The sequence below is a fragment of the Danio rerio genome, chromosome 4, assembly GCF_049306965.1.
Source record: "Danio rerio strain Tuebingen ecotype United States chromosome 4, GRCz12tu, whole genome shotgun sequence".
Classification (NCBI taxonomy): Eukaryota; Metazoa; Chordata; class Actinopteri; order Cypriniformes; family Danionidae; genus Danio; species Danio rerio.
This window is the reverse complement of record NC_133179.1, coordinates 17431381-17443021: the sequence shown is the minus strand read 5'-3', so window position 1 is coordinate 17443021 and position 11641 is coordinate 17431381. Positions and strand designations below refer to the sequence as shown.

Below are 11641 nucleotides of genomic sequence, written 5' to 3'. Positions count from 1 at the left end.
TTGAGCCGGCCAGTGGGCGCTTTGTCAAAATGAAATCAAAAATGCAAACTCATTTGTTTACAAAACCTTGCCATTCATTTGTCATCCATACCCTGATGCTCTTGACCACTAACATAATGACACAAGTATTGTTCAGTCATTCATTTATGTTCTTTTTGACTTAGTCCCTTTATAAATCTGGGGTTGCCACAGCAGAATGAACCGCCAACTTATGCAACATATGTTTTACGCAGCGAATGCCCTTCCAGCTGCAACACATCACTGTGAAACACCCATACACTCTTTCACACACAGTTTAGCTTACCCAATTCACCTATACTGCATGTCTTTGGGCTTCTGGGGGAAACCGGAGCACCCGGAAGAAACCCACGCGATCACTGGGAGTACATACAAACTCCACACAGAAACGCCAACTGACCCAGCCAAGGCTCAAACCAGTAACCTTCTTGCTGTGAGGCGATCGTGCTACCCACTGCGCCACCATGATGCGCCCTACAAAAGTATTATAATATAATTTTTAAAATTGTATGTCATCTTCAAATACAATTTACTCTGATTTTGTATCCCTCCAATACTTGTAAACTACCTTGATGTCAAAGTTACATCTAACAGACATCGATAGATTTTTACTATTTAAGGCTCTTTTGTAAGCTTCAGAATAAAAGCTACACAACACTATTATACAATACGGAAGAGCCAGGATCAAATTTAAAGCCACTCCAACTGTTTGAAATCTGAAAGAAGAAAGTCATACATCAAGGGTGAGTGAATTATACAATCTTTTTTGGGTTAAACCAACTTGCCCTAAATCTATGTAGTGCCTTAACAGTTAATATTACAGTTCTACACAGAGACACTGGGAAGTCTGACCTGAAGCTGATCTTGTACAGGATCTTACAGCACAAGACTCTGCTCTGCTCCAGGAATAGACCGTCTCATTGAGTTTAATCGGCTTAATCCAGCCACTGCTGTGCGTAATGAGCTCACACGCGCTCCCATGAGCTCAACCGTACACTTACTACAATTTGATTTGACATATTTCTAACAAAACCTATGGAGATGTGTTTATTTATTTTTTTATAAATCAGTGTTATTTATAAATGCCAGGATGGCCCCTAGTAGCATCGTGGTGTTATGGTACAGCTGAAGTGAACTTTCAGTGTAGTGACGTCACAGAAGGTCATGGTGATTTAGTCTGAGGTCATTTGATGTCTCAGATCCGCCTGTCGTCCATGCACCCAGTGCATTACAACCAACAAGTGAGTGAACCTTCATTATAGCATGCGTTTTTGGAGGTAGTTAACTGATGGATAAGTGATTGTAGTGTTTCTGAGGAATGTTTGCAAAGGAACTTCTAATTTGTGTGTGGTTTTAATCATCACCTGTGTGTTTTGGCAGCAAACCCTGGTAAAAATGTACCCAAACACTCTAACACAGTTGGCACGGTCGAATCCTTTCCAGGCTCCGCTTTTTTCCATTAAAACAGACCAGCAGCATGAGAAACAGCAGACAAAGCGCAAACTTGCTGCAGCATCTTATGACGGTAGGATGTTCTTTATTTTGTGAATTCAGTTCTTTGCTTTGTTTTGTCAGGGTTTGCTTTGTTCATATTTCAGCTTTTGTTTTATATATAATGTTTTATTTGTTTGTAATGATTGTATTTAATATTTTTAAATGCTTTATTTGTTATTTAGTTTGAATTATTTGACTTTTGTTGTTACTTTGTTACTTAATTTTATTGTTTGGTATTTCGTTTTGTGTATTGTTTGATTAGGTTATTTGCTTGTTGGTGGTTATTTTACGGACATTAATATTGTATGTTTTGTACAATGTTTAGAATGGTTTCTGGTGTTGTTTTAATGCCTACTGAAATAATGCTACCGTTTTTAAAATGAACTCTATTCAAATGCTTGTCATTCCATTGGTAAAGAATTAAGCTCCTCCACAAGGATTAGACGTTTGGCTAATAGACTTTACCCTATCTTCATTGCCGGCTAACTCTTAGTTGCCTTTTTCCAAGTAAAGATTGCACCTGAATGTGAAAGACTATTAAATGTTGATCCAAAAAAAGAGAAATTTGAAATAACAGGGGAGGTTCATTCCACCGTGGTGACCGCTGATGAATAAAAGGACTAAGCCGAAGGAAATGAAAAGAAATAGCATGCTGATAGATTTCGTCTTCACAGTTAAATGCAGACAAAATTATATAACAGCATCATAAATGCTTTCCAAATTGTTTGTGGACTACAGTAGTTATTCTGCAGTCATATACAGTAGTTTTGCTTGATGAATGCAACTGTTTTGGTGCTTGTCAGTCTGCTGCACTTATAAAAGACACATTAGACTATTTTTAATTAGAGTTACGGTGTAAAAAAAAAAGCCTAAAATGGTTTATAAATTTGACATTTCGACATCTGTTTTAAACTTATAATATTTGTCAAGAGAGCTAGGCTTGGTGATCTTGACCTGCATCTAATTTCACTTCATTTCTCCAAACACATTAAAATTTACTTAAATGTCACAAAACTGTCAATGTACCTTTGTTTTTAAGAGTTTGGCATACGTTTTAATTATTTTTGTCTCTGTATCACACACAGAGATACTGAAAGATATTTCAAATAAATTTTGTTGATATCTAATGTGTGTTTTCCACCCTCAGATGCTGAAGTGAGCTGTGAATATGGCTCAAATAAATATTACGCCCTCTGCGGTTTTGGTGGGATTTTGAGCTGCGGCCTCACACACACAGCAGTCGTGCCCCTCGACCTTATTAAATGCCGCATCCAGGTGTGTTTCATCTCTATTTCTCAGATGTATTGCATCACCATTTTTTCCCTCATAGTGTCTGAATTGGCTGGTTCATTGATTGAATAGCGATTCAAATAATACTCTAATTGGTCAGAAAGAGGGCCCAGTCTGCTGTGATTGGTCTGTCACTTAGTTTCAAAAACCAAGCAATCATTACCATATCTGAATTCTCTGCACTGTTAACACTGTGATACCATATTTATCAAGTCATTTCAGAGTTGCATGTAAAGTGGATTCTTAAGCAGAAAACAGTGTCATCTTAAAGGGGTAGTACACCCAGAACAGAAAATTCTGTCATAATTTACTCACCCTTCACTGTTGACAGACCTGTTTGAGTTTCTTTCTTCAGTTAAATACCAAAGAAGGTATTTTGAAGAAAACCGTTGACTTCCATGGTATTTGTTTTTCCTACTGAAGAAGTTTTTAGCTTTTTCCAGAAAATCTTGTTTGCTGTTCTACAGAATAAATAAACTCCTAATGGTTTGGAACTACATGGATGTGAATAAATAGTATTTATAGCTGTGGGTAAACTATTTCTTTAAACATACCAACTACACAAACCAAACTTTTTAAGGCCTCAGCTAAAGTTACAGTAGTGTGAGGGTTCATGCAGTTGTTCTTCATGAAAAAAGTATTGAAAACCTCGCAGGCATTATGCTAATTTGTTATAAATCTGCGCAGGTTTGTGCAGGAAGTAAAGCTGGAATTACTGACTGCTCGGTTCAGAAGCTGTTTTTACTTTTGAGAGATAGAAATTGCATTTATCCTGCATTTATTAAGACTTCACATGACATAATTCTTACTTTTTTTTACACAGAGCTACATGATTTAACTCACAATTGTCTGATGTGAAATCAAAATTGTGAAAGAATCTTGCTTGTATCTTGTAAGAAACTTTATTTTTCTGTTAGAATTGTACTGGATAACTGGAAAGAACTCAGAATTGATCACAAATAAAAGTGCTTAAGTCTTGTTTCGTGACAGCTGTGCTTTAAAATCAATTTAATATCATCTTAATTTAAAGAATTTTTGAAAGGCTGACAGTAACCAGTGTTGAATACTACATTAAGGTTAATCCTTTCTGTTTTAAATGTTTAAAAAGGAATAGCCGTTGAAAAGTAATCAAATATAGTCTTTTAACAATATTTTAAATGAGTATTACATTTCAAAAGTAACATTTCTCATCCTAACATTGTTAAATATTACGATAGTTTACCCAAAAATGGAAATTCTGTCAACTTTTACTCACCCTTCACTCATCTCAAACCTGTTTGATTTTGTTTCTTCTTCTATTGAACTCAAAAGAAGATATTCTGAAGTCCATAGTAATATTTTCAATACTCATTGGAAACAATGTCTGTCAGTTTATAACATTATTCAGAATATATTTGATGTCAAACAGAAGAAAGAATCTCATAAAGTTTGTAACTACATAATAAAGAAAATAATTACTTTTTTTTTTTTTTTTACTGTACTATCTTTTAAATGCACCTAAACACAAAATGGGGTCTTATTTTTGACTAACTCCATTACCGAACACTAGGCCCACACAGAATCTGCGCAGATTTTTAGCCCATCACTGATTGTTTATTTACTTGTGTAAATTTGTGTAAATTCATATTTATTCAGGTTTTTAATTAATTTCTGTAATATTATTGACTAATATGAAAATATTTATGATTTATTTACAATATAGTAAACATTGTACAATATTTACAATACAGTAAACATAAAATACAAGTTAAAAAGTTACTACTTTTTATTTCATATATTAAGGTTTTAGTTATGACACTCCAAAAATCATTTCGCATAAATCCGCAGATTTTACCAAAATTCTGTACAGAAATACCAAAAAATGTCTGCAGATTCCCTCTGGCCCTACCGAACACTCACAAACACACTGATCTTGTCTTCCAGGTGGACCCAGAGAAGTACAAGTCCATCTTCAATGGTTTCTCGGTCACTTTGAGAGAGGATGGTTTCAGAGGGCTGGGTAAAGGCTGGGCTCCTACATTCATCGGTTACTCCATGCAAGGGCTCTGCAAGTTTGGTTTCTATGAAATCTTTAAGGCGCTGTACAATGACATGCTCGGAGAGGTGAGCGTCGGCATCTTAATATTAAATTTAGCAGTAGATCACCCACTAACTGTTTGTGTTTGGCAAACAGGAGAATGCTTATTTGTGGAGGACATCCGTTTATCTGGCCGCCTCTGCCAGCGCTGAGTTTTTCGCTGATATTGCACTGGCTCCTATGGAAGCGTGCAAGGTGCGAATTCAGACGCAGCCCGGCTACGCCAACACCCTGAGAGAGTGCGCTCCAAAAATGCATGCCGAGGAGGGACTGAATGCGTGAGTCTCTGTCAAAATGGACACTTTATTATTATTAAAGTACTGTCATTATGTGCTCTTGTAGTTTTTAATGAAAAGAACTTCACCTCCTCTTTTGAAAATACATCTCTTCTTTGTGTACTGGTGAGAGGGCGGGACAACCTGTCAATCACATAAGACCGACCAATAGTAAGCCACAGTAATCCAGTCATTTCCAGAGGACAATATTCAAGTCATGTCCTGCATTTTTCGTATTTGAGAAGCTGTTTTAGCTGGGATGTACAGCACAAAAAGGAAGACAAAAGTAAAAGAGTGCACATTCTTAAAAGTGCTCACCACAAATTTGGGTGAGATGTGTTCAATCTTTGACTAAAATTGTTTTAAAAATGTAATGCAATGGTTGTATTTTGTCCATATTTAATCCACCATATTTAAAACTTTTATTAAAACAACCCATAATTTTTAGAAAATAACAATACAATTCCTTGTACATTTCACAAATAATTACAAATTATTATTATTTGGTACTTTTATTATTATTCACTGAATGAAATATTACATATTGAAGTAGAAAAATAGAAAGTGTTCCTGCAAAGATCTCAAGTGATTATTAAACCTTTCTTAACACATTCATTAAATTTTTTATTTTTATATAGTTTCCTATTATTTTAGTTATATAAAATGTTTTCTTTTTTTAATAATGACTGGAGTTTACCAGTGATTTAAGACTGACCAAACTGTACAATATACAGTGCTGACTGCATTACCCATTAAACCCTTTTTTAAAGACTCTCTGACTGTGTGTTTAGTGTTTGCTAATGATGTTATTGTCTGTGCAGCTTCTATAAAGGTGTTTATCCGCTGTGGCTGAGGCAGATTCCTTACACCATGATGAAGTTTGCTTGTTTCGAGCGAACGGTGGAAACTCTGTACAAGTACGTCGTACCCAAACCCCGCAGTGAGTGCTCCAAACCAGAGCAGCTGGTGGTCACGTTCGTCGCCGGTTACATTGGTAAGTTAACCGCAAACAGGCCTGAGCCTTTAGATGCGTAGATGTTTCTAACTCTGCAAGTTTGCATAGATATGGAGTCATGGTCAAAATTATTGGCACCCTTGGTAAATATGAAAAAAGAATGCTGTGAAAATTAATTGCATCTTTAATTCAGTGAAGTCACAAGAAAGCTAATCTTTTATTTAAATAAAACAATTGATTATAAATACAGTTGTAGTGAAATATATTTCAATATATTTTGGTTTGACAGGAGTATAAATATGAAACCCAATAGCCAAATTCCATTATTAATCTATCACAAATGAGTAAAGGCAAACAACACAGTTTTGATGCGCAGCAAAAGAATGTTGAACTTTACAAAATAGAGGCTTTACGAACATTAAAACATCCAGATAAAATGGAGATGTTCTTAATCTGCCCTACATGAACACTATTTACTTGATAAAAGCTTAATTTAAAAGTTTCCTACAGTTAAACAGTTGACTTAAATCACATTTTAATACGTTCACAGGGTATCCACGGGGCCTTAAAAAGTCTTAAAATGTCTTAAATTTCAAAAGCAAAAGATTTCAGGCCTTAAAAAGTTTTAAATTCACTAAAGTATTGTCTTGTAGGTCTTAAATAATTTTAAACAGGTCTCAATTTACCTATGTGCAGGTAAAGATACCTTATAGGACCGACACACGACACAACTTTTTCATATTTAGGCTTTTTATTGCAAAGAAATGCAATTTAAAACAGCTGACATGTTTAAAGGAAATTCTCCAAATTAAGTTCCATAATTAGGGAAAGAAAACTAAGGCAACACATTTCTTTATATAATCTTCCATTAGGACAAAAACTATTAACAGACGTAACTGGGCTATTAGAAAACCTAAGTCTAAAATTTTATTCATAATGGTCTTAAGAGTCAGAAAAAATTCTTCAGTTTGACTTAAAGAAACCTACATAAACCCAGCTTCAGCAAATTTCTTTTTCTGAGTGGTTCATTTTTAGTTTAGCTTAGCATAATAAATTGAATCAGATTTGAGCGTTAGCGTTTCGTTCAAAATTTTCATAAAAGAGTCCAGATTATTTCCCTAATTCCCTTGCTCGAGACTGAATGTGTGTCTGTAGTCTTCAAGGTTGTAGAGATCTTTAATCTTGCAGGACTATTTTTCTGTCTGCTTGCTTGGACATGTTGTTTAGATACACTCATATATATATATATATATATATATATATATATATATATATATATATATACATATATGTATATATATTGTCAGATAAAAGACGATATGAATAATGCACATCATATAACCTGTGTTGTGTGTGGTCTCAGCTGGGGTGTTCTGTGCGGTGGTTTCTCATCCCGCTGACTCGGTGGTGTCGGTACTGAACAAAGAGAAGGGCAGTTCAGCTGTTGAGGTGCTGAAAAGACTGGGGCCCGTAGGTAAGAGACTGCTCACACACACACACACCCATACACACTACACATAGCACACAACAGCTGTCAATGAGATACGGTTAAAAAAACAAACAGGTTCAGATCTACAGTCTGTAATCATTTTACCTTTGAAGAAATTAGTGGGTCATTTTGTTTGTTGTTGTTTGTACAAAAAATGTATGATTTTTAAAAAATGACAAAATACAAAAATTAGCATGAAGGACAATTATGAAACAAATTCATGATTTAAACACAGATTTGTCAAAACATCATTCTGTCAATGACTTCTGTACATAATAAAAATTCATGGTCAAGAAAAAGTTATTTTAGTTTTTTTTTTTTTTTTTTTACATGCATACAAATTGATTTCTTGGCAACTAGCTGAAATGATACTTATTTATGTATTATTTATATAGTTTTGTGCATTTTGTGGACTAAAGTTTATAAGAATAAAGACAAAATCCCCATTACATAGCCCACACATTTTAGTAAGTGACACACTTATAGAAGTACCTCATATTTCCCAAAGTGAAGTGTATAGGCATTAACCTCCCTTTTAAAATTGTTTTTATATTTTTTAATTGTTTGTTTATTTGAGTTTCTTTTTTTTATTTTTAATGTTAGTAGATAAAACATAACCCATAAATTACTTTAGACCTAAAAGAAATATGCAATACTCTTTATACCCAAAAGAGGCAGCTGTTGCTCTTAGAATTATTCCCATTAGACACAGCTCCATCCAAAACAGGGGTCTCAAACTCAAATTGGCAGGGGACCACATCAGTGACTGACAATTCATCAGAGAGTCGTTTTAACATTCAAGCACATGAAAAAAGTGGAAACATGATGTAATTGATACATTCAGATATTCTTCCACAGAGTATCAAAGCTCCTTATTTTTGTTTCTTGTTGTACATATTGAAGGGGTAGTTTAAACAGCTATGAAAATACTACAGTTTAATAATAGGCATATTAATAATAATTATTATTCTGTCTCAAATAATTGTTGCTTAACCGAATGTATAACAGATCGCGTAAGACAGCAGAATGCAGTTTGGGTAACTTTACTGGCAATTATTCTTCTCAATATAATTTTTTTTTTTTTTTTGTAAAACTACAACAAAGAGGGGAAAAGTATGTACATATACACGTTTACTTGAACATGTTCTTTTTTTTTTTTTACTAAACCACAAGTGTATGTGCGACTGCACAACAATGATAGTGAGTCAAAAATATAGGTTATGTTGGGCCGAATCTCGTAAAATTTTTGACGTCAGTTGCACAAATGTCCCGCAGCCGTTGGTTGGAGACCCCTGATCAAAAACATATTTTATTATAATAAAAATATAAGTATACAATTTAAACACTTCTAGACCAGTTTTAATGCTGAGAGCTGTTGGCTGGATGTTTTTACAAAAATACAGGATTTTAAATTCTGTGTCATATTATATTAAACAAAAAATCATATGCAATGTTTTCTATTCATTTATTAGATTATCTCTTATTGTGTTCTGAAGTTGCTTTCATCATGTAATATGTTTTTATCTAAATTGATATTTATCTATATTAAAGTTGCTGATGTGGCAATAAAAAAAAACATAATTCCATCGTCATCATTTCATCCTCGAGACGAAAGAATAATGATGGATTTTCACACTGTTTATCATTGAAGTATTGTCACGAGAGCAGTGATTTCAGTGAGTGTTTTGTGTTCTCAGGCGTGTGGAAGGGTCTGTTCGCGAGGATCATCATGATCGGGACGCTGACGGCCCTGCAGTGGTTCATCTACGACTCGGTGAAGGTTTACTTCCGCCTGCCGCGTCCTCCACCACCAGACATGCCCGAGTCCCTCAAGAGGAAGATGGGGCTGCTGGACTACTAGACTCCTGAGGAACTGCACAAAACTCACAGGGCTTTCCACATTCACCAGGCACACACACACACACACACTGGTGACTTTCTCTGCTGCTGTTTGTCTGTATTAGGGAAAAGCACACATCTGTCCCTTTTATGTGATTTCTGTGTGTTTCGTCTCTCCTTTGGTGAATGTTGGACTGAATATTTAAACTAAATCATATTTAGTGGCCCAAATTAGTACCTTTTCAATAACATTTCTTCAATAAACTAAAGAATAAAATCACAACGTGTATGTGTGCTAACAGGTGTTTTGTCAAAACAAGGCCAACTTATAATATTTTCCAATTATTAGGGTATTGTATGCATATATTTTAGATTTAGTTTGAAAGTAGGCTTATTTTTATGCAACAGATGCATTTATAAGGCTTTAGTTGATTTGATAGACCATAGTTCCATTGATATTGTTTAGTAAAACAATAAAAAAAAGTTTTTTAATTAGTGCGGCTTATATAAATGTGATATAAAATGTATAAATGCCATAGATGTAAAACTTAAACGCAAAAATCTGTTAATGTTGGCATTATATTGACAGAATATAAAGTATTATTATTATTAGATTTAAAAAAAAAACATTTTGCCTAAAAAAAATTAAATAAAAGGTAAATTTTTACAAATTGTAATCAGAGTAACAAAAACACATAACAATATTATTAAATTCATAAAAATAAATAAAAGCATAAATAAAATGAAATAAATGAAAGCGAAAACTAATTCAAAACAATAAAATAGACATTTTAGACAAAAAAAAAACTGCTTATGTTGTCCTAACATAACTAACTTACCTAACTTAACATGCCTAACTTAAAAAATAAGTTGAAATATTAAAAAAAAAAATCAATACATGAAGTGATTTATTCATTTTCTTTTTGGCTTCGTCCCTTATAAATCGCCACAGCGGAATGACCCACCTACTTATCCATCATGTTTTACACAGCGAATGCCTTTCCAGCTGCAATCCATCACTGGGAAACATCCATACACCCTCATTTACACACATACACACACTACAGTCAATTTAGCCTACCCAGTTCACCTATACCACATGTCTTCGGACTTGTGGGGGAAACCGGAGCACCCGGAGGAAACGAAGTGGTTTAAAATAATACAAATTACCAAAATACACCTCAAAATGTATATTGATTTCAAACTAATACATAAAAAAGAAGACTAAAGACTACAAACATAAAAACCTGTTGAGAAAAGTTGAGGTGTAAACATTGCCCCGCAAAGGAAAATAGAAAATTATTATTTATTTTTTAAATAACTCAAAACTACATTAAAATGAATGGTCATTAAAAGGAAAGTTCAAACATTTAATTTCATAGAAGCTCAGCTGACAAAAAAACAAATAAAGATGAAGCTCCTGCTCGTCACATGATTAGAATCCAGCTTTAATTAGTTTCGTTTGTGGATGTTTTCCAGCGTTCTCCAGTCACATTCAGAGACTAATAGAGTGTCATTGGGTCACAATAGCCCGTGCTCTCCTCTCCTCATCAGCTTCTCATGTGAGCAACAGGAAAATGCAGACCTCTAACCTCAATCCAGTCTGTTTTCAGCTGTAAAAACCAGGGGACGGCATGCAGAAGCGAGGTCGTTCGCTTCACATATGACCATCTTTCTGGGCTGATATGAGTTTTTGAGAGGGGAAAGACGGGCTGTTCATGCTCTATTGTTGTCATTATGTCCCATTTGCTTACGACGAAGATGATTTCTGAGAAATGAAGGCTCTGTGGTTTTGCGTCCTCTTACTTTGCTTGTATTACTTTCACCTTTCTGCGGTAAAAGCATTGAGTGTGTAATGGCTCCACATGCACCTTCACCTGCAGAGTGAGTAATGCAGGAGCGGGACATCAGGATTGTGGTAAAAGCACAGCATTACACTGCGTCTGCTGGAGAAAACCGCATTTGGTTTTATAAATCAGACAAACTGGAATGGAGGAGTAAACCCCAAAAATATGTTAAAATAGTATTAGGCTAATGGGAGATATATACAGTGCTCAGCATAATTGAGTACACCATATTTTGGAAATAAATATTTTTATCCATTTCTTAGTGAATATAGGCAAAGTATTTTGGAGCATTTAAACAAAACAGATTTATTAAACAGATATATTTATTAAAATAAGATTTTAGTCACCAAACATATT

The 11641-nt window shown here is 34.5% G+C and overlaps 1 protein-coding gene across 2 annotated transcripts; it reads left to right on the top strand.

Annotated features, from left to right (window-relative positions):
• The first annotated feature begins 1215 nt into the window (after window positions 1-1215).
• slc25a3a (solute carrier family 25 member 3a) lies at window positions 1216-9717 on the top strand. Of its 2 annotated transcripts, none has more exons than NM_200715.2 (8): window positions 1216-1259; window positions 1399-1543; window positions 2660-2787; window positions 4726-4905; window positions 4976-5157; window positions 5976-6148; window positions 7473-7583; window positions 9296-9717. In NM_200715.2, exons 2-8 carry the CDS (start codon window positions 1414-1416, stop codon window positions 9457-9459), a joined length of 1068 nt encoding a protein of 355 aa, NP_957009.1. In that variant the 5' UTR covers window positions 1216-1259; window positions 1399-1413; the 3' UTR covers window positions 9460-9717. The 2 variants fall into 2 exon arrangements, with proteins under 2 accessions (NP_957009.1, NP_001315501.1); NM_001328572.1 differs by having other exon boundaries at window positions 1216-1295.
• The last annotated feature ends 1924 nt before the right edge of the window (window positions 9718-11641 follow it).

Excerpts from the sequence above, each read along its gene's own strand:
- slc25a3a (NM_200715.2), top strand. The coding sequence starts at position 1,414 with ATGTACCCAAACACTCTAACACAGTTGGCACGGTCGAATCCTTTCCAG. Across the intron at positions 5,158-5,975 it reads GCCGAGGAGGGACTGAATGC|CTTCTATAAAGGTGTTTATC; the intron begins GTGAGTCTCTGT and ends TTGTCTGTGCAG. Across the intron at positions 7,584-9,295 it reads GAAAAGACTGGGGCCCGTAG|GCGTGTGGAAGGGTCTGTTC; the intron begins GTAAGAGACTGC and ends TTGTGTTCTCAG.